Genomic DNA, 25,355 nt, shown 5'->3' with positions numbered 1-25,355 from the left:
CAACAGAAATTTCTTTTTCTACTCCAAATAGAGTAAACAGAAGCAGCGGGCAAGAGGCGTTGCTTTCACATATCTCCCTTTTGCAAAATTTAAAGAACTTGCAGTAACGCCGTTCCACCCCGTAGGGTAAAAAAAGCAGCCTTGTTGCAGATCCCCAACCAAACTGCTTTAGAGTAAGGTCACTCAAAAAACAAGTAGCTATGAGAATCGGGTTGAGTTTCACAAAGCAAACAAACCAAAGCATTGGTCCCCATATGTTGTGGAACATCCAATGTCGTAGAGGGTCTTGAGTTTTGAGCTTTCTTTTCATCACAAGCCATAAGAAGAAACGTGCTTTAGGGTTACATTGTGGATATGATGCTGATCAAGCAATCCACCCATTTATTAGTAATTCGGATGACATTCCACCTCTGGATGAACATAAGAAAACCAGTACAAACCTGGGAGTCAAGCAACTACACGGCACAAACAGTGAAATTCTTTGGCTGCAAAAGTTCGAAAAAGTTCTTAAGAACAGGATCATGAGAAAAAAGCTCGATTTGCCCTTCAAAATGGAACAATTTATAAAGAATTAGCTTACTATTATAAACGAAAAGCCCTTATACAACTAATGCAAGCTGGTAATTAACAACGAGTCTTTAACAACAGAGTCTACTGATATAACTTGCATAGTTATTCATGTTCCCGTTATAACTTACATAGCTAAAATATCGCCAGATAACAGTATGGAGCCATAAAAAGGGCAGTCAAATTACATCTTGCATATTTTTAGTTTCTCTTTTATTTTTGAGAAAGATGTTTTCCTATAAACAACGAATGTCTAGGAACGTTACGTATATCCGCTGAAATATAGATATATAATTGTTTCCATGTATATATGTAACCTGCGCAAGATGGCATTAGGCGTTACTTACTAAGTATATATGGTAACACCGGAGTACACAACACATGTATACAACACATTGATCCGTCAAAATCGAAAAAATCACGTTTTTTGTTTTGTGCATCCAACAAAAAAACGTGATTTTTTTTTATTTTGACGGATCAATGTGTTGTTAAACACTTAAATAATAATTATTAGTTATGCATTATGTCAATTTTATGGACTTTTAATGCATCAAAATGTAGTTTTTAAGTATTTTCATTTTAATTTCATTCTTATTTGATAGTCACCCAAGTATATATATATATATTTTTAATAAAAGATAGTAAATTTTTTTTTTCATTTTATAATTGTGGATTAATTAAAAGGGGGCTTGTACTTCTCATTATAGCTCAGTGGTTGAGTATCAGCTTTATATGCTGGAGGTCTCGAGTTCGAGACATTGGAAGAACATTTTAAAGAAATTTTACAATAAAGTCCTTTAGTGAAATAGTTTTGAAAAATACAAAAGCTATGATTAAAAAAAAAACACAAACAGAATTTTTTTTTTTTTTTTTTTTTTTCCAAATGTACTCGCACTGATATATTACACATCTTTGCACTTGTTTATTACACATCATATTATTAGAAGGTTTCATACACACTAAAAATTCAACCTTAAAGCTGGAAAATTTGTTCATCAAGTTACTCTTCATCGTCATTATTGTCTTCATGTCTTCATCTATCCTCTTCTTCCTCTTCATTTTGTTTTTTCAGTTTGTAAAGGTCCCCATATCATTGATGGCGTCAACTAGCTCCATTCGCACATCATCATCATTGTCTTCCCTCTGATCATTATCATCTTCTTTTGCCTCATCTTCTTGTTCCATTTTACACATGTGGCTGAAAAGAAAAATAAAAATAAAGAAAAAACAGCACAACAAAATATGGTTTTCCGAAAATTGTAATAAATAGTACTCTTCCTGATTTACTAGTACCTTTGACTATGCCATAAGACTTTTGCTACAGCTTCATTTATGGAATTAGGTCCATCCAGTGGTACATCACAATCTCCATCCAGTCTTTTGAGTCTGGGTGTTTCATGGATTCCACTTCCCCATATATCCATTCTCTCACACTTAAACATATAAACTTTCACCAAAGATGGATATTGGATCCTAAAGCTCCCTGAGCAGAAGCTTTTGAGACTACTTAACCTATGAAAGTTAATTTTAGCTAGGGAAGGAAATATGATAACATTTCCAGATTCATCATCTCCACCGCCCCCAATCACTTCCACTAAACTTCGACACCATGAAATATGCATTTCCTTGAGATGGACTAGGCCTTGTGCTACACTCACTGTGAAAACTCTTTCTAACTTAGAACACCTACTTATGCTAAGAGTGACCAGGTTAGTAAGGCTTATATATTCATCTGGGCATTTCCATAACACCCCCAAACTTTTTAAATACATTAATTTAAGGTGTTCTAGTTCCTGGAAAAGCTTTTCCTCTGCATTCCATACTTCCCCATCACACCTTGTACCATTATCCACTAAGCATGACACATTTGGGCAATAAAACAAATCAATATGCTTTAATTTATTGAAATGTTCATCATCGAGGGTCGGCATGATATTATTTAAGTTTAAACTTTCACGTAGAAATATATGAAGACGACTTACCTCCCTCAGTTTATTTAACCACTTCAATAATGGAATCACAAGATGTTTACTTGAAATAACTAGACAACGATCTGACCTCTTGACCTCGTTGCCTTGTTTGGAATGTCCAATTTGAATCCTAAATCCTTTCAGATTTTCTGAACTAACATTAAAAGCACCTTCAGGAATAAGGTCCAATGTTTTCACCTTTATATTTAGATATGTGAGCTTTGATAACTTCATAACCTCAGCAATACAACCATCAACTCCTTGACTCATCCACCAAAGGTCAATGCATAACTCCTCCAATCTCCAGAACGCAGATATAACACCCGGTGCTACATGAGTCATGTTTTTACACTTACAAACTTCAAGCCGCCTTAAGTTAACTAACCGATCAATCTCTTTAGGAATTTCTTTTATTCCAGTTTCATTGAGAATTAAAATCTCAAGCTCTGTCATCTCCCCAAGTATAGAAATATCATGAAAAAACTGGTTATGTTCGAGATTAAGCGTACGAAGTTTTGTGAGTAGTTGAAATGATTGTGGCAACCATGAGATTTTAGTCCGCGAGACATCTAAAACGTTTACTTTCTTCATGCACCCAATGAATTCATCGGAAATCATTGACAAATCCCAATTGCGAGATACAAGGAAAATCTCAAGGTGTGGTACGTTTACCTTATAATCAGGAAGCTTGCTGATCCTATTATGTGCAAGTGAGATCCCAGTATATCTTTCTAAGCTGTTTTGTGTTGGTAGCCATTCTTTCAAGCCTTTCCCAGCCTCCACCAAAAAATTGTTATTGTCTTGAGATGCAATTAACAATGCCACATCACGAACAATATCATGCATTTTGGTACACCCATCATATGTGCCATTTAACAACAATCCAGAAGAAGTGAGCACATCCACTGCAATTCGAACCTTGGCTCTTGCAACCTCTATGCTATCCGGGTCATCAAACTTTCCTAGACCCCACCCATAACATATTAAGTCTTCCAACGAAATATCATCATCTTCAGGGAACAAACTACAAAGCAAGAAGCACGACTTGGCTTCTTCACTTTCAAGGTAGTCATAGCTTAGCTTCAAATGAGCAAATGCTTTCCGTATATCGGGATCAATATCTGATGGTGCTGCTTTCTTTAGTCGAGAAAGAGCTGATTCCCAAGAATCGATTCTTTTGTTTTTCAAAGCATTCCCTACGGCTTGAATGAGGAGTGGCAGTCCACCACACTCTTTCACAACCTCCTTTGCAACTCGTTTGAAATCTGCATTGGTCTCCACTCTCTCACCTACGACACGTTTGAAAAGAATCCATGCTTCATCGATTGACAAAGAGTTAACACAAATTTTACATTGAACGTTCATTTTCTCGCACACATCTTCGTTCCTAGACGTTAGCAAAATTCTGCAATTCGCGTGGTCAATTGGAATACACAGTTCTTCCAAATCTAGTCTCTCCCAAACATCATCTATGATGATTAAAATCTTGTCTCCCTTCATTATCCGCTTCCTTGCAATTTCAAGATCCTTTTGAATCTTCTCAGCGTTTACTATTGGAGAGACGGATGTAAAAGCAACATCGTCAAACAACAAATTAGTCTTTTTTTCTCTTGCAGCAACCTCCTTGGCTAAGGTGGTTTTTCCAACACCACCTAAGCCATGGATTCCAATGATTTGGATGTTGTCATCTTCAAGAGCAGCAATGATATCATTCAGAGCTGAATATTGGGTAACCAGATCTTCAAGATTCTTTGTTTGGAAAACGTCTAGTTGTCTGGGTGGAAGAGTTTCAAAAAAGACGTGATTTTCATATGGGACGCCACGTTCTTGGAGCTGCACTAGAGGAGGAGTCATCTCTGCTGAGCCTTTACCGTAATGATAAAAAGTGGTCCAGTTAGAACACAAACCTATTTTGGCATTAGCTTCTTGCTCAAGAAACTTGTCTGCACTGGATATTGTGGTGTCTGCCTCCTTCACCCAGTCTTTCACTCCATAAGAGAGTTTATCTCCGTTAAGATTGGCAATAGTTATTTTTTGTTGAATCTTTCCCCTCAAAACTTTGAGGTTTTTAACTTCATTCTTCAACTTTTTAACGTTTTCTTCGCAATTCCACATGTAACCGATCTCCTGCATAGCCACACCAAACAAGAGGTCCCGAACCTTTCCTAGTAGGAAACTACCCACCTGTTCAATCATCACTATTATTTCTCCTTTTTTGTTCTTTTCTTTTTGTGATAGCTTGGATATCAAGTTAATTAGTTGAGAAAGATAGAAGTAGGGTTCAAAAACAGGAAACTAAATTAAGCATGAGACGACAACTAATTAAATAGTAACAACAAGAAGAAGGAGATTATGATGCATGAAAACAGGAATCAACGACGACAATGAGATGACATATATGTTTGGTGAAGGAATGGTCTAGCTACAACAACTAAATGCAAAAACTGATCGAAAACAGATCAATGCGCAGTTTGAATGAAATATTTATAGATGGGTTCACATATAAATGAAAAGTAACAAAATGATGAACAGAGGATCAAACACACGAGTTATGAATTGATGATTAAGGAGCAGATTTAAGCATGTTGTATGTTGGTTATAGGAGAGTATACCATTAACCAATGCAGTACTGTCAGTATATATAACCACAGCTCAAAGTTATTTTTTCTTTGAAAATAATATGAATATGTATAAAAAATAAGGTAAACGCATGCATAAATAAAGTTAGGTGCCTGGTCATAAATCATAGGATTATAAAATTGTTTCATTTTCAAATTTGATTGAACGCTATAATGTGAGTATTATATGAAGTAGTTACCATAAAAAATTAGTGATTCATATAGATACATATAAATAAACGCCGCTAGCTGTCATAAATCATGTTATAAAATTATTTCATTTTGGACTTTAAGCAATTAAAACATTTTTATTTAACTCTTAGGTAACACGTATTAATTTACTAACTCAATACATTGAACAATTTTTACAAGTAATCATCTATATCTATATCTATATCTATATCTATATCTATATATATATATATATTTATTAAACCAATAAGAATTCTAACCTTTTAAAGCCCTCTTCAATATAAAGCTATTTTTAAAATTTGCCACATAGGTTTTTATCCTATGTATCATTATCACATTTTTTTGACAATATTTATCCATTAAATATTAAATAAAAAAGATATTTATACACAAACTTAAAAAACCAAATCCCTTATATTTAAGAAACAAATCCCATATGCAAAAAAGAAAACTAAAACCGTATAAACTTAAATATGAGTTTAAATTTTCTATATATTTTTTTTTTCCCTGTAAAGGCAATATTCTTTATCTAACTTATTTGATCTTGAATTCATTTAATCAAATCATATATTATCAAAATCGTTTCATTATAGGAATTTAAATATTTTTAACTAGATAATGATATCACAATTTGATTCATTGAAGTTACGGATTATGCGGGTTCATTTCTTTCATGGGTAGCAATTGTAATAAAAACATGGGTTGTAATTACAATTATTCCTGATCAAATACGATATTTAGAGCAAATATGCAGCCACAAGATACTGTCAATCTCATTTAAACTAATTTTCACTATCCAAGTAACACAACACCATTAGGTTTCTAAATATGTTCAACTAAGTTTATTTTTTTTTTGTATTTAAATGTTGAACATTATATATATTATTGATTTCAATCTCAATGTTAAAACTTTGAAAAAATAAATTTAATATCTGCACATCGAGCGGGTAAAAATATATAAAAGGCTATCAGAAAGTGCTCACGTGGCACTCTCTGAGCCCGCCACATCGTCGTTTTCTTAGATGGCATCACCGTATTAATTTGAGTTACAAGCATCCACGTTGGCACCATATTTGCATATATCAGCTGCCACCTCTAACAGATCTAGATAATTGAATCAAAAGAATTAACTAAAATTAATGTTGATAGCGGGATTCGAACCGCGTACTCACGGTTCTAAAGTGAAACAACCAACCACCAAGGCAACACAATCTTGATGTCAAATTTACCTTCTTTATACTATATATATATTAGTAATGAATGATTGTATATTTTAAATACATATACTTAGGCTTCAATCATACAAGTTATAATAATAATAACTTTCTTTAATCAATCACATGTTACTTTTTAATTACGAGTAATAAACAACATTCTAATTTATACTCTTTTATACAATAATTACTTGAATTTTATAAATTTGTATTATTCATATTTTGTTATTATTGTTATCAAGTATTATTAATAATAAAAAAAAAACTTTAACTTATATAAATATTAGAAAAGTAACATATAAAAAGAGTTAGTGTTTACAAAAACTAGATTTAGTCTCATATCAATTCAAACACACGAGTTATGAATTGATGATTAAGGAGCAGATTTAAGCATGTTGTATGTTGGTTATAGGAGAGTATACCATTAACCAATGCAGTACTGTCAGTATATATAATCACAGCTCAAAGTTATTTTTTCTTTGAAAATAATATGAATATGTATAAAAAATAAGGTAAACGCATGCATAAATAAAGTTAGGTGCCTGGTCATAAATCATAGGATTATAAAATTGTTTCATTTTCAAATTTGATTGAATGCTATAATGTGTCATTATCATGTTATAAATAAACGCCGCTAGCTTTCATAAATCATGTTATAAAATTATTTCATTTTGGACTTTAAGCAATTAAAACATTTTTATTTAACTCTTAGGTAACACGTATTAATTTACTAACTCAATACATTGAACAATTTTTACAAGTAATCATCTATATCTATATCTATATATATATATTTATTAAAACAATAAGAATTCTAACCTTTTAAAGCCCTCTTCAATATAAAGCTATTTTTAAAATTTGCCACATAGGTTTTTATCCTATGTGTCATTATCACATTTTTTTGACAATATTTATCCATTAAATATTAAATAAAAAAGATATTTATACACAAACTTAAAAAACCAAATCCCTTATATTTAAGAAACAAATCCCATATGCAAAAAAGAAAACTTTAAAACCGTATAAACTTAAATATGAATTTAAATTTTCTATATATATATTTTTTTCCCTGTAAAGGCAATATTCTTTATCTAACTTATTTGATCTTGAATTCATTTAATCAAATCATATATTATCAAAATCGTTTCATTATAGGAATTTAAATATTTTTAACTAGATAATGATATCACAATTTGATTCATTGAAGTTACGGATTATGCGGGTTCATTTCTTTCATGGGTAGCAATTGTAATAAAAACATGGGTTGTAATTACAATTATTCCTGATCAAATACGATATTTAGAGCAAATATGCAGCCACAAGATACTGTCAATCTCATTTAAACTAATTTTCACTATCCAAGTAACACAACACCATTAGGTTTCTAAATATGTTCAACGAAGTTTATTTTTTTTGGTATTTAAATGTTGAACATTATATATATTATTGATTTCAATGTCAATATTAAAACTTTGAAAAAATAAATTTAATATCCGCACATTGTGCGGGTAAAAATATATAAAAGGCTATCAGAAAGTGCTCACGTGGCACTCTCTGAGCCCGCCACATCGTCGTTTTCTTAGATGGCATCACCGTATTAATTTGAGTTACAAGTCAGCATCCACGTTGGCACTATATTTGCATATATCAGCTTCCACCTAAGCTGTCACCTCTAACAGATCTAGATAATTGAATCAAAAGAATTAACTAAAATTAATGTTGACAGCGGGATTCGAACCACCAAGGCAAAAAAATGAAACGACCAACCACCAAGGCAAACACAATCTTGATGTCAAATTTACCTTCTTTATACTATCTATATATTAGTAATGAATGATTGTATATTTTAAATACATATACTTAGGCTTCAATCATACAAGTTATAATAATAATAACTTTCTTTAATCAATCACATGTTACTTTTTAATTACGAGTAATAAACAACATTCTAATTTATACTCTTTTATACAATAATGACTTGAATTTTATAAATTTGTATTATTCATATTTTGTTATTATTGTTATCAAGTATTATTAATAATAAAAAAAAACTTTAACTTATATAAATATTAGAAAAGAAACATATAAAAAGAGTTAATGTTTACAAAAACTAGATTTAGTCTCATATCAAATAAATAACATATTTTAAAGTAAAATAATTTTTTAGATATATGTAAATAAAAAACCTTTTAAATTTGAATTTAAAAATATATGGAGAAACAAATTAATAGATAATACTTTATATTTTTTTAGCATGAGAATATAAATTATTATGTAGCATTAATTGAAACATACATAACTTTATTTTTTTTATAAAGATGAGTTTTTCGATAAATTAATTATTAATAATCATTTAAGATTGAAAAGTGTTAACTTTTTTATATATAAACTAAGTATTTTACAAAATATATCTTTTTTATGAAAATATAAAAGTGTAAATTAAAGTGTAAAACAAAAAGAAAAAAATAAGCTGATGAGATTTTTTTATATAGTTAAAAATTATATCCGAATTATTTTAATTTATTAATAATTAATAAAGATATATTTTTTTAAATAACATATTTCAGTCACATGTTTAATAATTTAATTTTTTAAAATTAAGAATTATGATTGGTCAATTGTTCTTAAATTCAATTATATCCAAATTATAGTAATTTAGATCGTATTTAATATACGGGTCTTACAACGTTATCAATATTAGATTTTGATTTATTATTGATTAAGGTTTAGTTTATTATTTTTATTGACAAAAAATGGATTTATATATATTAAAACTTTGAGTTTATATTGAAATATACGTCCATCGACTTTTTTCTATAGTTATTAATTATATGGGACCAGGTTACTTTAATTTATTAATAGTTAATAAAGATCCAGTTTTTAATTTTAAATAATATAATTCTCTCACATGCTTAATAATTTTGAATTTTTAAATTTAAGAAGTCTGGTGTGTTCAATACATGGGTTACTATATTATCAATATTAGATATTAATTTATTATGACTTAAAGTTTAGTTTACTTTTTTGAGTAGTAAAAAATTGATCTATATATAGTTAGTAATTATATGGGCCCAAATTATCTAAACTTATAAATAGTTAATATATATTCAGTTTTTTTTTTTATTTTTATAAAAATAACTTAATTCATTCACATGTTTAATAATTTACTTTTTTTAAATTATGAATCAGATTAGTTAATGGTTGTTAGGTCAATAATTTCTTTTTATAATATACCAGATTCTAGGCTCTGTCTAATACACGGGGCTTACGAAATTATCAATATAAATATTGTTTTATTATGGTTTAGAGTTTAGTTTACTATTTTTAATAATAAAAATTGATCTATGTATTAAAACTGTGAGTTTTAGTTTCAAATATTTTCTAAATATATGTCCATCGAAGTTGTTTACTGTGACATTTTTTTTATTAAAAAGCAATAATATGTCATTATTATTTTATTTGTTTTATTGCTACACATGGTGTATTACATTTTAATTTCACACTATTATAAGTTTTTTTTGACAAGTGAATTTTACCTCAGACGCGTATGATGTGTGCTAATCACACAACGAAAGGGTTCCGCACTAAGCGGATCTTAAATAGCTTTCCTCACCGTACCACCTCCTTCATTGGAAAATACCGTCGAGGAGAACCTACCAAGGCTCGAACTCGAGACCTTGGTGTAAACTCCCCCGGGAACCGCATAGCAGTGTTTAATTTCACACTATTATAAATAATATTTTATTTTTGATTAAAAAGTACCATAAATATTTTATTAAATATAATTAGGTATTATTCTATTGTGTATATATATTAGATATTATTATATAAGATATATATTAACTATTATTCTTTATTTATTATATTAAATTTATTGGTTAAAAAAAATAGATTTGTTCTAGAAAACAAAAAAATATATGTTAAAGTCAAAATTGAAAACAAATGTCAACTTTACGAAATCGAGAGTTGTAATTAGTTATAAGGTTAGAACAACTGTGTTTTAGTATATATTAAATATAACTTAAATTAATAGAAGTTATAGTAATACTAATAATAAAATTATTAAAAAGGTAAAATAGATGATAATATTAGTTTAAATAAATAATAATTCGTATAAAAAAAGTAAGTTCATGTTGTTTTAAATAAAATACTTATCTTATGCAAGTATTTTCATAAAAAATTATATAAATAAATCTAAAACTTAAAAAAAAAAAAAAATTTAAAGATGATACAAAACATAAAAAACAAAAAGGTTTTTTTTCTTTAAGTTGAAAGATATGGTATTCTTGGCAATATTTTTTTTATGTATACTAGCTCAATCGATTTTTCGATAACTTTTTCAAGAATATTTAGTTATTTATCATATCAAAATTATAAAATAGAAAACTAGCAAATGTTTTAACGCTAAAGTTCTTAATTATCTGTATCAAAAAATTTCTTTTATAGCGCTAAAGTTGAGTAAATAGTTTTAAACAAGGCCTAACATGTTTAAATGTTGTAAATATTAATTATATATGGATAAATATACACTTTATATAATCAAGTGTTACCGTTAAAAAGAAATAGCCTTACAATTAGAATCATATGACTTTGAAATACTAAAATTTATAGAATTTCACAAATGGATTTTATCAGGTGAGAGTCACGATAAACTATCTTTATTGCATACAACTATATTAATATATATACCTTTTTAAAAAATTTTATTATCATATATACTTGATCATGTAGTTAATGCGGTAATTTAATTGTTATACAAGACCCTTCAAGAATTTAGGTTGATAATAGGTGGTTAAAGTTTTTGTGAAGATTGGTGTTGATATAGTTAGCTATAGATTTTGATTTGGAGTTATAAATCTTCATATAAATCAAGACGTATACTGCTACCTTAAAAAAAAAGTACCCAACCTTTGTTAATTTAACATGATCCGGTGATGACAATGTACATATATTCAAAACCTTCCGTTTATGTTATAAGGTTTAAATATATTTGTAAATTTTCATTGAAATAAGGTTTTATACTTTATTATAAGAAAGCCCGGTACAACGCACGGGTATAACCTAGTAATCATATAAAACTGTTTCATTTACTAGAACAATAATTGAAGGCAATAATGGGAGTACATTTATTTGTTTTTATAAAACAGTTAGTCTAAGTAACCGAAATTTTTTTTGAAACAGTGATTTGGGAGGATGTTTTGTCAAACAAGTTTTCGAAAAAAAAAAAATTATACAATAGGGTAAACCGGCTTTTCAAAAGCCGGGTTCAGAATTTGTCAGGTGAACAGTACGAGCAACAGAGCAACAGCAATTCTGACGTGATGTGACCAGGAGGGCGATGTGACTAGACTTCGAACAAGGCTTTTCAAAAGCCGGTTTCGAATAAAGACAAAAAAAAAGCATGCATTTTTGACTCATCGAGCTACTATAGTATTATATATACACATACATGATTCACATAGCAAAGCGCGCAAATATAATTTTCATAAGCAAAACAGCAAAATTCAAAACAATTTTATCATCAACAAAAGCAGTATTTACATAATAAAAAAATGGCATCCGTTAAAGTCAGCTGTGTTCCTAGAAACCCAGACTTGTTGTGGTTACAAGCTCCAGATGAGCATCGCTCATACAACGTCTCCCACGACCGTAATGTGACAGTGCCACGTTGCAGAAAAGGTGATGGCGTGCTAGCTGAAGTGATGCAGGCAGGTGTGCCCGAGGCAGTTCTTGTCCATGTCAGGAGTGCTGGGTTTTTCCAACTCTTCCTGGCAGGTATTTGCCAACTTGATCATTCTTTGATCAACGTGTTGGTGGAGAGGTGGCGTTCGGAAACCAACACGTTTCACCTTCCTGTTGGTGAAGCCACTGTCACCTTGCAAGATGTGCAGGTGATATGGGGTTTACCCATACAGGGACTAGCGGTAACTGGTGTATGGGTTACAGAAACCCAAGATGAAGATTATTGGAACAATCTGTGTCAGGAATATCTAGGTTTTATTCCTTCAGAAGATCGTGATAGCGTGAGCAAGGGGCGGATCAATTTTAACACCTTGGCTTTGTCCATTAATTTTAGCAATTTGGACGAGAAAAATGAGCAGGAGTGCATATGCATGGCTAGAAGGATTATTCTAACTCTGATTGGTTCGGAGCTTTTTCTTGACGCTAACACAAAAGATGTTAGTTTGAACTTATTGAGGAACTTGGTCGACATGAGCAAAGAAGGTCGAAGGAGTTGGGGTTCAGCAACCCTTTGTTGTTTGTATAGAAACCTGTCTAAGGCGACCAAGCCTGATAGAATGGGCATTTATGGGCCTTTGTTGTTGATGCAGTATTGGGCGTGGGAAAGATTCCCACGCATTGCCCTACAAGTCACACCATTCAAAGAGGAAATAAACAGTCCGTATGCTTACCAGACTGTTTTAGCAAACAAGTGGTTGGGAGAACACTCAAATTTTCATACACCGGCACACTGTCTAAGTTCGTACCGGTATTTTTTTAATGTGCTCAGCAATGACCAGGTTATAATTAATATACTTTGAAAGTTATAAAAATTAGTACATTTTAATATCTTTTAATGTTGTTTTATTAATGCAGTTCAAATGGACTCCGTATAAGGATTTCATGAACCTGCTCCCCCCGAGTTGTAAGACTAGTCGAACCATATGGAAATATATGGGTCCCTTGGTCTTTTGGGATGGGGTGAGGTTCATCTAGCAAATAGATGTTCCAGAAGATTTTGGTTTGTTGGAACCAACTGTTCATAAGTCCCTTATCAAATTGCGAAAGGGGAGATGTAGTTTGTCGATTGGGGTGAAAAACATGTCGACTATATTAAGCAGTGGAACAACAGGCAGCAGATCCACCAGGGAGTCTCGGGGATCACCATTGCAGATGGCTATATGCAGTGGTATCTAAAGCGTATCGTCTTAACAGTCGGTAAACCCGGTCAGGAACAGCATCCAGGACAATACCCTCCTTGGGGGGTTACCCAACAATTTTATGTAAGTATATTTTTTGTTCAATAAAAGTTACTGTTAATTAATATTAAATTGTTACTAAAGTATAAATGTGCGCAGCAAGAGGGTTTTCGTCTACATCAAGAAGCTAATCCGCATATAAGTCATTTTTTTGCAGATTTTAGAACAATATCGAGAGAGACATTTTCTATGACTCAACAGAAAGAACGTATGAACTATGGATCTCAAAGTTGGTCGTTTCCAGAGTCACCGCCATTTGAAATGCCTCCCTTCCAAAATTATCAAGGCGGTGGTCCTTCCAGTCTAGGTGTTGGTCCTTCTAATTGGGGTGGTGGTACTTCCAGTTCGGGTGCTGGTCCTTCTAATACCCAAACTGTGTTTAGGCCCTCAGCAAATTCAGGGTTTCAAAGTTACCAACCGGGTAACTCACAAGCTGGACCCTCAAGTTCAGCAGCCCAACAAATGTTCTCGGGTAACTTGTTCACGGGTACCCCCCAAATCCCAGGTTATTATACCCCGAATGCAGCACAGTTTAATCTTTTCGATATGCCTTCAAATTATTTTGCACCTGATTTTCACGGAACTGGTCTACCGCCGCGAAACATCTCTCCTGTTCCGATGCAAGAGTTCTCTGCTTTCGCAAGTTCTTCCCAACTGCCAGTTACAAATCTGGGAAATGACGAGGATGATGAAGAAGAACAACAACAAATTGTGGAGCCGCAAAGAACTCGCCGAGTTCGTACCCAACCAGGATGTGGAACAGGGGGTCAAAGATAGATTGTATTATTTATTTGTTTTTATTGATAACTATCTGTTTTTTTTTATGTTTTTTAATTGATATTTTTAATTGATATTTCTTCGATTTTCTTCTTATGTTCGACCTTTCTTTGCTCCAAAACAAGTTTACAATCATTAATTTTGTAGTAAAGTTCATACCCGTCGTCTATATCCTCTTTACATTTCACTTTCAATGCATGAAACAAACTTATACTGATATACTTTTATAAATTAGTTATATAATATAGTTTTACAAAGAAGCATAAGCCGAATTATATATATATTAGTTTCGAAACCGGTTTTTGAAAAGCCGGTTTCAAAGTTTGTGCCTTCGACAGTTAGCCCTACATACTGTTCACCTGACAAATTCTGAACTCGGCTTTTGAAAAGCCGGTTTCAAACTCACTTTTTTGAAGCCGGTTTTTAAAAAGCCGGTTTCGAGGCAACTTTTTTGAACCCGGCTTTTGAAAAGCCGGTTTACCCTATTGTATAATTATTTTTTTTTCGAAAACTTGTTTGACAAAACACCCTCCCCAAATCACTGTTTCAAAAAATTTTTCCCAAGTAACCACGTCAAGGAGCACTTCACCGTACAAAGGAGCACTTATCACCGTACAAAAGTGAGGCCAATGCCAATTCCTCATAAAATAAATATACATACACAAAAATAATCACGATTTACCTTCGATTAGAAAACTATATACAAATTGTAATGTACTACGAGCATTTATAAAGATTAATAAGAGAGAGACAAAAAAGAGTTGGCGTCACATTAAACTAGAACATATTTGTTTTGACCCATGGCTAAACTTTAACCATTTTAGATCTTACCCAGCTGTCAGACCACCTATAACACTACCTTCATAGATCACAAGACATGTTAATCAAAAGAATTTATCGTATTTGTTCACAATATCATCAGTAAGACCAAATGCAAATACACAGTTATGAAATCTTAGAAGACCACACACATTTTAGTCCTGATCATCATCTGGGTCAAAATCTCTAATCTTCACATCAGCATCTTCTCCAAATTGAATGCTGTTGTCGATTTGTGAGAGAACGTATTGTATGCTGTAAAAAAAAAGATAATAGCCAGAAAATACACGGAATCAATTGACATTCATATAATAAAAGGTCGGAGCACTAAATAATAACCACAGGTATATAGCATTGCAGGTGTCTGTGGGCAGATTGGAAAGGCTCAAAACAGGTTTATGCATTGTCATGGCGTCCAGGCTTGTGGAATCAGTTTCAGCAGGTTCACAATAGGCCAAAACAACAGATATGATACTAATGAGTACACAGCTTGTTTAAAAAGCCATCTCATGCCAGATTGACTTAGCCAACACTTGTTTGCCAACTTGAACAAAAGTTCATGTATTTAACACTAGTACATAAAATAAGATGATAATAATAACTCCTCTTAAAAAAGCGATCCAAAGATAAGAATAACAACAATAACATAACAATTTAAAAGATTGTAACAGACTTAAAGCTAAAATGCACACTACTATATTTTTACTTTTTAGCAAGATTTCATGCTTTCGCCTTTTTACCCTTCGGATGTGTGTATTATACCCAAACTTACTCAAATTTCATAATTGGGTCAAAATTGCCCTCACTAGATGCACACAATAATTCGGAACACTTGATACAAGAACCACCATAAAACAAAAGTACAAAACAGATTCTTCTTTCAAATTGCACAAGAATTAACACAGTAAATAGAAATGCTAAAATATAATTCAAAGTTCAAATTCAAATAGCTCTACACGATTACATAGTTACATGCCCCATACAACATATAAACTTTATGTAAGTTTACCTGCTCTCCTTCCTTAAATCAAGCGGCACAAAGCTCACCATGCTGTACTGATCCACCTGTTGCCATACTAGTCAGTGTCGCATTTGAATGCATATACGGTTTTCTATCAAAACTTAGCTTTTTTATTCAAATAATTATCACATTCAAAAATCGAAAACCATATGCTTTAAGGACCCACCAATTCAATTAAGGCCTTATTAAGCTTTTGGAACTGAGGAGCCATGCGCTTATTCAGTTCAGACAGAAGAGTCTGAGGCTCTGGATCCAAGTAACTATTGAACATAGACAAAGCAGAAATGAGATATCTAAAAATCATAACTGAAATAGGTAAAAATAAATAATGAAACCTATATAAAAACTAACTCTTCAACGTCTTTTTTCCTAGCCACGAGGTCCATTTTGGACAGGACGTTAACATGCGGTACTTCAAGTTGAACCATCGCAGAGAGCGAAGACATACAACCACTGATAAACTTGGTCACATCCGTTATGAACTGATAACGTAAGATAAAACTGAATAAGGTAAAGCAAAACAGCAACCTCAACATATAGGTTGAAAATTGGGCAGCTCAAAATTGGTAATTTGTGAAATGAGTTAAAAGTGGGTCAAACAGAGAGGAAAAAAACTTTTGTCCAGACTTATTACAGATGATCAGTCTGTCAAATACTATGTCACATATTATATTATTTCAATTATAATCTAAGTTTTCAACTAAAATGATTTTTGAACCTTATACCTTACATATACACTTTTGGCAGCTTTCTCACCCAATTTAATTAGCTAACTCGTTTAGTTTTACCCGTTCTAGGTAAAACAAAACCCACATCGGCCCATTCATAAGTAATTCGGACGAAATTCCGCCTCTGGTTGAACAAAAGAAAACCAGTACGAACCTGGGAGTCAAGCAGGTATACAGCACAAACATTGAAATTCTTACGCTGCAAATGTTCCACAAAGTTCTTCAGAACAGGAACATGAGAAAAGAGTTCGATTTGGCCTTCAAAATGGAACAATTTAAAAAAATTAGCTTATTAATATAGAGGAAAAGCCCTTATACAACTAATGCAAGTTGCTAATTTAACAGCATAGTCCACTGATAAAATTAATAATAAGTATATCAAGCAACATGCAACTAATGTAACATTTGCATAGTGATTTATGTTCCCATCATAACTTCATAGTTAAAATATCATATAATAATAGTATGAAGCCATGATAAGTGGTACCTGGGCAGTCAAATACTAAATAATCATCTTCCATGTAATTCTCCAGCTCTTCACTCAACCACTCATCCAAATTTTCTTCAAGGTGTCTAACGGATGAGATTTAAGAAGTTCAAAATCATTGATTGAATAAAACAAAAACTCTACATTGCATTCCTTGATGCCTTGTTAGTCATGTATTCATGTATGCACCAAGTTCGAAATCCTTATCAAGATGGATTGATAAGAATCAAACAAGAAAGAGATGGAAAAACTGGTGGATTGGTCATATTGGGTAACGGGTCAGGCTGAGTTGGGTTGACCCATAATCACTTATTTGTCCATTTACGTTGAAATCTGTAAATAACTATTGTTCTAATATATTATCATAGTACAATATAACTTGATTTGTTTTAAAAAGTAATTAAGAGAACGCACGCATTTGACTCATTTCTTTATGAACTAACTTTACTAAACCCATCAGTAATGGAAGACAATCCAAATTCACCCATTTATAGGTGAATGGATCTACATTTGCCACTTCTAAGAAAGTTAAATATCAAGTGTAAAGGATACTCCATGCAGTACATAAGAGCGCCATTTGGACCAAGTCCAAGCTCTTCCATAACATCATCCAACGATATAAGCTCCCGTATATCTGCAACCATATACGTTACCATAATTACTAATTACTAACATGTGGAAAATAAGAAATCTATTGCTAAGAGATAGGCTGAGAAAAGACCAATTTACCTATGGCGACAGGATAATCAAAATTTTCAGCAGCAGGATCAAGATTAACAATATGAATCCTTCGTCTAGTAGCTTCACAATGTTGGTACAAACTTGAGCAATAAGTAGACTGAAATTAACAGCACAATAGAAAAGCTTAATTAGCGGTTCCACAAAAAACGGACTACAAATGAACTTGAAGTCAGGAATATATTTTGTTACCTTCCCACTTCCAGCAGGACCAATAACCAACTGAGCATAACCCATATCGCCTTCTTCCTTTTACACACTAACTCTACTTTTCTACACTTAAACTGATGTACCAATTGAACATACATATACCAATGACATTAGAGTGCTGAAAGCCTGAAATAATAGAGGAAATGCAACAAGAACATACAAAACAGCCAAAACACCGACCCCAAATAACAAGTTCAGGGTACTAGATTAACCCATAATTCCACAAAAAAACAAGATAAATAACCCTAACAATAAAGTTTTCATCTTGAAAGTATTAAAATTCTTAAAAAGTTCATCGCTTTTTTCTATCATGATCATTTGATAAGCTTGGCTTGCTTTTAGAGACCTCAAAAATCATCTAATTACAAAAATGAGACCCCAAATTTAGTTAAAGAGGGGAACTTTTTATATTAAAATCAAACGAAATACGAGAAACAATACGAGCCAACTAATACTGGACAGTAACTATATTTAACAATAAACTTCGAGGCCCTATGTGGTGGCACAACTCACTCGCCCTCACGATACGACTAAAATAAATCCTAGTAAATCTTAAACATGCTGGTTTTGTTTGAAAGAACCTAATAACAGTTTAAGGAATATTAAAGGCAGATACGAAAAACCCTAATAAACCCTCATTACAAAATAGTGAAATAAAATAAAAACACCCAAGATACAATACAATAGATGCATATAATTATATATTATTTTTGTTATATTATATATATATATATATATATATATATATATATATATATATATATATAAAGAATGAGAGGAAGCTGACCTCTGACAGAAGGGTGGGTGATTATGAAGGAAACTGGTGAAGACGGAGAAAAAGGGTTTTTGGTGTTTTAATTGTAAAGCCTTTGAAACAAATTTATTTGTATAAGGTTGATATCTAGAGGGGCTTATTTTGTATTTTTGGTTTTTTTGGGTAGCATACGTAACATGGGTTTAGACTTTAGAGGTTAAAATATACTATACTCCGTCCCATTTTAGTTGTCATGTTGACTAACTTTGATCGTAAATAACTTTGTTTGTATTATATAATAGTTGATGAAACTTATATGAACGAAAAGTACATTAAAAACCCAATTCATTCATATATTATATATCAAGTGTTACATGACACAAACAAAGTTATTTACGGTCAACGTTAGTCAACATGACAACTAAAATGGGACAGAGGGAGTAGCATTTATCAAAACCAACAGTTTGCATAAACTTCATTGGGGTATTTATACAAACAGTTTGCAAGCATTCAATTAATTCAGCCACACTTCGCAAAATATAAACTAATATAGCCTTTCACAAGATGTGATTTTTATTGGTTTTTGTAGCTCAATATTGAATTGTGATATTGGTTTGTTCCAATATTTTAAAAACCGGTATTTTAGTTATACCGGCGTGGAAAAATTTTCCAGTATTACCGGTATTATCGGTAATACCGGAAATATCGGCCGGTACGACTATTTTTAATTTATTATATTTTTTTTATAAAAATCTTACAAAACTTGTTACAATTTAACAAAAATAGTCAAAATGCAATTATAATTTACTCAAAAATAATACCAAATATGTATTTCATAACAAAATATAGGTTTTAAAGTTCACAAATAACAAAAAATAACATTAAAGTATCATAAAAATAATTTTTTTAAAAAATCAAAATTTATTTTTTGAAAATACCGGAAATACCAGTATGGTAACACCTATCGGACTTAAAATACCGGCGTGGTCTCCGGTACCGGTAATACCGGCCGATATTTACCGATATTTAAAACATTGGTTTGGTCCAAGATTCATTTGTACCTCATAAAGTTTCAAACTTTGCATGATTTTCAAGGTGTATTCTACAATTACTCAGAATCTTTAACAAAACCATATTGAATAGTATACTAATATAGTCTGTCATAAATATAAAAAAAAGACACAAATTTTAGATTGAAAAGGATGAAGTATTACCTTAGATGTGGTGGAGCTGTGGCGGAACTATGGTGGACTGGCGGTGCATACACGACAGTAGAGAATGGCGATGGGTGGAGGACGGTGGTGGATGGAGATGGGTGGAGCACGGTGGTGGTGGCTAGGGTTTTTTCACTAGTACTGATGTTTTCTTGGTTGTGAATTGAGTTTTTTTTTTATAACCGGAAGATGACATTTGTACCATTTATTTTAATTAATCTACTAAAGTTATGCATAAGATATCTGTATTGTATGTTATAAAGCTTGTACATTTTAGTAAATTTATCAGAGTATTTGGTAAATTTCCTTAAATATATACTCGACGACAATTTCGGTCAGAGTTGTTATATCTATTAGTAAAAACAAGTATTTACACCTAACACACCATTACATTCACAAGTAAGATATTTGTCTATGTCAAATGGATCATTATGTTAAAAGTTACTCAAAATTTACTTTTTTATATTATCTTTACAAACAAATGATGCAAATATTAATATTCACAAATGTAATAAAACAAATAATATAGACAAATTTGTATGATAAATACAAACAAACGTCCTAATCTATATATATATATTGGCGCCCCCCCATGTAACAAATACTAAATTCTTACATTGTAATATCGTATAGATACATAGTAATTCACGGTTTTTTTTTTTTAAATAACTAAAACTAATTAGGACACTTGTTAAATAACTAAAAATAATTAAAGATAAGGTGATCCTATGTAATAAAATTGCATAATGTTTTAGTTTCCAATTATGTCGTTTTAGCAATTTTGGATAGAAAAAAGTGTGTATGGTGTTGTCTCACACTTAACTTGGGTGAAAATTTTCACATATCTAAAAAAAAATTAATAATTTTTATATAATGAATAAATAATTGGGGCCCTATGTATTTTATATTTTAAAAAATTAGAATGTGGGAAATTTTTCATCCCAATTTGATGTGAGACAACACTATATTCACTTCACACTTCTGAATAATTCTCGTATTATTTTATGTATATAAAAAACCAATGAATAAAAAAATCCATTATACTATAATTTCTGAATTATGATAATGTGTTATGGGTTATGTATATATAAATAATGTAAATATGTTTAGTTATTATTAAAATATTTGATTAAATGTGTGTAAAAAATATAGCATACCATGTAATTAAAGTATATTTATACTCTAATAACTACATGATAAAATCAATGTTAGAATATCTTATATTAAATATACTATATTATTATGAGTAAAATAAAATAACTCAAAATGAAAAAAAAAATACATATATATTTATGATTATTTTATTTATATGTGAATACATGTTAATAAATTTACCAATTATTTACATGAAATATATAATATTATTTATATTTATATATTTAAAAGTCTTTCAATTATTTATTGAATTAGATTGGTCCATAGATAAATATCGTTTTATAAGATTTAATAAATATTAGATTAGTTTATTTCATTTTAAGAATAAATAATAATAGATTTCTTTAGTTAAGAAAGAATAAAGAAAGGTTGATAGCAATTATGTATCTGGAATCAACTAACAAGTTGATTTTTTTATTCATAATAGATAATAACACACGAATGGGAATACTGTTTTACAGACACATTTGAGGCATATACAAGAACCCCCTTTATTTAAAACAAAGACATGATTAATATAAATACAGAGATAAACTTTCAAATGAAATGCGGGCGAACAATTTAGGAGGATTCATGGCCAAAAACTGATAGACCTGCAATCCTGGTGACATCTGTAAATTAACAAAAGATGCATTTTTAGCAAGGAAAACAAAATTAGTAAGATGGAGAGATAATTCATAAAAAGATTTTGCTCATTGAAGCCCTGAAGGCTATGGTTAATATGTAGTGAGGTGTTATACATAAAAACAGATAATAACTTGTAGTTTTGTTTAAAAACGATAATTTATATACAATGTTTTGTTGTATTTGAACCATAGCCCTAAGGACTATGGTTAGCGACTTAGCGTTAGCAAAATCCTTAAAGAAATGATTCAAGGAGGAGATTGTTGTGTGTATTTTGGATGAAAAGTGTGGTGTTAACTGACTTTGCTGTATCATGAAGAAATATGTGGGTTTTCAGGGTAAAACTTAAGGGTGCGTTTAGTTCAAGAAAACTCCCTTGTTTTCCATTTTCATTTTTCAAGAAAACATGGAAAACAAGAAACGCGTTCAAATTGTATTTTTCTAGAAAAGTTTTCCTAGAAAATGAAAATCCCCTTTCCAACTTTTGCACTAAAATTAGAAAACTGTTTTTTTCAGTTTTTGTTTTCACTTTTCTATTTTCCAAACCTTTTATAAACCTAAAATTAGAAAACAAGTAAATTTGAATATGTTTTCTAGTTTTCTAAAATGGAAAAATGAAAACTCCATCTTTTATTTTAAACGCGTTTTCAAAATTTTCAAGGGATTTTTAAAAATGAAAAACCTTTTCATTTTCTAAAAAATTAGAAATGGAAAACTTGAAAACATTTTCTCGAACTAAACGCGCACTAAACAATCCAAAAAATCATCCAATTTGTTACATAGAGGTGGAAAAATTGGCAGGCCGGTTGGGTAACGGGTGAAGAGGTTGCTTTTGACATGGAACGGATTTGGTCAAGTTGACATAAAACAACTATTTGTCTTAAAATGGTTTTATAATTAATTAGTGTGTCAAATATGACTAAAAACCATATTGTTTTCATAACAACTCGGTCTTCACAATTAAATGATTTAGAAGGTTTGTTGCATCCATTCGACACGATTCCTTTTGTAGGGTTTCTTTTCTTCATTTTACCCGTCAGTGATAAACATAATCATAATGGACCCATTCGTAATTAAAGAGGTCCAAATCTAGTACTTAAGAGTAACCTTACCTGGCTCCGGTAAGCTGACATCATTGGGACATTTGCTTTCTCCTACACAGTCTCTAAACTGCAAGATAACATTGTGATAAATCAGAAGAATATTTTTTTTCGAGTGGACATATATATGTGTATGTGTATTTGTCAAACAAGTTTTTAGGTAATTTTTTTTTTTATCAAATATCTAAAAACTTGTTTGACAAACACACATACAATTACGCCCACTTCAAAAAAAATTGAAATCAGAATTGAGTAACTTAATATTGCAGCAGAGAGATAATAAATAAATCGTAGTAATAATGGTCTAGCTAGAGGTGTACAAAAATGAATTATATGTTAAGATTCAAGATACTAGTAAAAGAAACCTTGAAGTCCTTGGTGAAACATATACGGAGATCCTGCAAAGCACCATTTTTGCATTTTATTTGTGGGGTTGCGTGGAAAGCATTTTCAAGGGCAGAAATTATTCCACTTGACGGATACGTCTCTGAATTTGAAGGTACATATCCAGCTCCAAATATGACTTCCTAAAACATTATCAATCATGAAAATGACAAATTAAGGCAGAAAAATCTCCTCTAAACTATAAAACGTAAATAAACACTTTTTAAATACTACTCGTATATATGATGTTTTTCTATGACCAATTTTTCTACAAAAAAAAAATAATAATAATATAAAATTCTTTGAATAATGGCTGATTTTAGATTTAATTTTATCATATCAACATCATATCTAGCCTGATCGAGAAGAAGGTCCGTACAACACTAGTGTAACAATTCCGTCAAATAAATAAAAACTTACCGAGACATTATACGCAGAATACAAATTGATGGCTGTCTGGAAAAAGTTATATTGGCCACCGGTTACTGGAGCAGCACATGTACCATGTTTTTCTGGAAATAAATTGTACGTAGAATGTCATTATTGTGTATATGTATGTATTTGTATATATATGTATTGTTAAAAGTATTGCAGCAGCATGAAGATATATATATATATATATGCTTACCCCACTGATCGACAATCAACGCGACCCCGGCCCATTGAGCATATATGAAGCGAGGTTTAGTTAGTATCGCGATTAATAATTAATTAATTAGTTGGTAAAATGAATCAATTAATTAATTATTAGCTAGAATATATCAATTGTAGGTTGAAAATAATGCACGTACGTACCTCGCTAGCCCAAAAGCTAACTTTTGTGTTGTTGCACGTTTTTGACATTTTGCAACTAAATGATGGCCAATACGTGTCCATAACACCTTGCAATGGCGATATCTACATAAAGATTATTGTACGGAATATACTTAATTGGGTCAAATTAATTAATAATGTTTGTTATAAACAATACTATAGATATGCCATACGTACTAATAATAATTAAAAGAATATTAATTAGTACCTCATTTGCATTAAAAGAAGGACCTTCACAACATGAAGGGTATGTACCGTCATTGTAGTCTGGCCATAGTCCACCTGCATGCAGCACATACAAAAAATTATTCAGGAATAATATGAGTTTAATTACTAGCTCACATATATATTATTATATAGCGTCAAAAACTTACTGATTGTGAATACTGATGGATTATTTTCCCTGAAAAAAAATTACAAAGTAGAATGAAATAAGTGTTTCATCACCATATATCAATAATAGACCTCATATTCAGATATTAAGCATGCACGATGATTTTCATGATAAACGATGATTTTCAGTGAACAGAAACCTATTGTTTCATCACCATATATCAATAATAGACCTCATATTTCAGATCGACTTTGGCCAACTAGCTAATCCACGAGGTCTGACTATAATTGCACATTGGACTTCCAATTGATATATATACTAATTCATAACAAAGTCAATTAAGGAAATTAGGATTAGATTATTACCCTCTGCAACAACCACTTTGTTTACAACATTTAGTTGATCGTGTACAGTAAGTTGGTGGCCATACAAGAGCCAATGTGAAGTAATCAAATTCCCTTTCCTCAGCAACCGTCGACACCACTCCGGAACCGGCGACTTCAACGGCGAAGAAAACTCCGGCGATCAGAATTAGTTCAAGAATTCTGGCGATTGGATGTGATGTCATTATTGTGCTTATAGCTAGATCGTAAGATATTCAAGTTATTGATGTATGAATAAGATATTGATGATGTGTGAATATATTTATATAGTCG

The 25,355-nt window shown here is 31.3% G+C and overlaps 4 protein-coding genes across 4 annotated transcripts; 1 reads left to right on the top strand and 3 right to left on the bottom strand.

The window, feature by feature from the left end:
* Nucleotides 1–1,464: 1,464 nt before the first annotated feature.
* Nucleotides 1,465–4,733, bottom strand: LOC122609314 (probable disease resistance protein At4g27220). The gene is made up of 2 exons (XM_043782366.1): nt 1,861–4,733; nt 1,465–1,765 (listed from the first exon to the last, which is right to left on the bottom strand). The coding sequence occupies exons 1-2, from the start codon at nt 4,731–4,733 to the stop codon at nt 1,636–1,638; spliced, it is 3,003 nt and encodes a 1,000-aa protein (XP_043638301.1). The 3' UTR covers nt 1,465–1,635.
* A 7,380-nt stretch (nt 4,734–12,113) lies between these two features.
* LOC122609313 (protein MAIN-LIKE 1-like) lies at nt 12,114–13,189 on the top strand. The gene is made up of 2 exons (XM_043782365.1): nt 12,114–13,051; nt 13,159–13,189. The coding sequence occupies exons 1-2, from the start codon at nt 12,114–12,116 to the stop codon at nt 13,187–13,189; spliced, it is 969 nt and encodes a 322-aa protein (XP_043638300.1).
* A 1,878-nt stretch (nt 13,190–15,067) lies between these two features.
* LOC122607366 (GPN-loop GTPase 3) lies at nt 15,068–19,195 on the bottom strand. Its single transcript, XM_043780328.1, has 10 exons — nt 19,109–19,195; nt 18,304–18,395; nt 18,103–18,211; nt 17,926–18,007; nt 17,374–17,459; nt 17,041–17,144; nt 16,510–16,640; nt 16,325–16,418; nt 16,147–16,202; nt 15,068–15,392 (listed from the first exon to the last, which is right to left on the bottom strand). The coding sequence occupies exons 2-10, from the start codon at nt 18,346–18,348 to the stop codon at nt 15,293–15,295; spliced, it is 807 nt and encodes a 268-aa protein (XP_043636263.1). The 5' UTR covers nt 18,349–18,395; nt 19,109–19,195; the 3' UTR covers nt 15,068–15,292.
* A 2,633-nt stretch (nt 19,196–21,828) lies between these two features.
* On the bottom strand, nt 21,829–25,304 carry LOC122607210 (ribonuclease 2-like). The gene is made up of 9 exons (XM_043780140.1): nt 25,065–25,304; nt 24,740–24,768; nt 24,574–24,647; nt 24,348–24,449; nt 24,181–24,184; nt 23,973–24,064; nt 23,534–23,695; nt 23,181–23,238; nt 21,829–22,055 (listed from the first exon to the last, which is right to left on the bottom strand). Exons 1-9 carry the CDS (start codon nt 25,265–25,267, stop codon nt 22,006–22,008), a joined length of 774 nt encoding a protein of 257 aa, XP_043636075.1. The 5' UTR covers nt 25,268–25,304; the 3' UTR covers nt 21,829–22,005.
* Nucleotides 25,305–25,355: the final 51 nt, after the last annotated feature.

The sequence above is a fragment of the Erigeron canadensis genome, chromosome 7 (assembly GCF_010389155.1).
Source record: "Erigeron canadensis isolate Cc75 chromosome 7, C_canadensis_v1, whole genome shotgun sequence".
In the NCBI taxonomy this organism is placed as follows: domain Eukaryota; kingdom Viridiplantae; phylum Streptophyta; class Magnoliopsida; order Asterales; family Asteraceae; genus Erigeron; species Erigeron canadensis.
This window is presented reverse-complemented; position numbering and strand designations above follow the sequence as displayed.

Bases quoted from the DNA above. Each gene is read 5' to 3' on its own strand.
- LOC122609314 (XM_043782366.1), bottom strand. From the start codon at position 4,733: ATGATTGAACAGGTGGGTAGTTTCCTACTAGGAAAGGTTCGGGACCTC. The intron at 1,766-1,860 runs GTACTAGTAAAT...TTTTCTTTTCAG, and splicing joins GTCTTATGGCATAGTCAAAG to CCACATGTGTAAAATGGAAC.
- LOC122609313 (XM_043782365.1), top strand. From the start codon at position 12,114: ATGGCATCCGTTAAAGTCAGCTGTGTTCCTAGAAACCCAGACTTGTTG. The intron at 13,052-13,158 runs GTATTTTTTTAA...TTATTAATGCAG, and splicing joins CACTGTCTAAGTTCGTACCG to TTCAAATGGACTCCGTATAA.
- LOC122607366 (XM_043780328.1), bottom strand. From the start codon at position 18,348: ATGGGTTATGCTCAGTTGGTTATTGGTCCTGCTGGAAGTGGGAAG. The intron at 18,008-18,102 runs GTAAATTGGTCT...ATATGGTTGCAG, and splicing joins TGATTATCCTGTCGCCATAG to ATATACGGGAGCTTATATCG. The intron at 17,145-17,373 runs GTACCACTTATC...TCCATTTTGAAG, and splicing joins TTTAGTATTTGACTGCCCAG to GCCAAATCGAACTCTTTTCT.
- LOC122607210 (XM_043780140.1), bottom strand. From the start codon at position 25,267: ATGACATCACATCCAATCGCCAGAATTCTTGAACTAATTCTGATCGCC. The intron at 24,450-24,573 runs GTACTAATTAAT...ATCTTTATGTAG, and splicing joins CTTCTTTTAATGCAAATGAG to ATATCGCCATTGCAAGGTGT. The intron at 23,239-23,533 runs GTTTCTTTTACT...GTTATCTTGCAG, and splicing joins GTTTCACCAAGGACTTCAAG to TTTAGAGACTGTGTAGGAGA.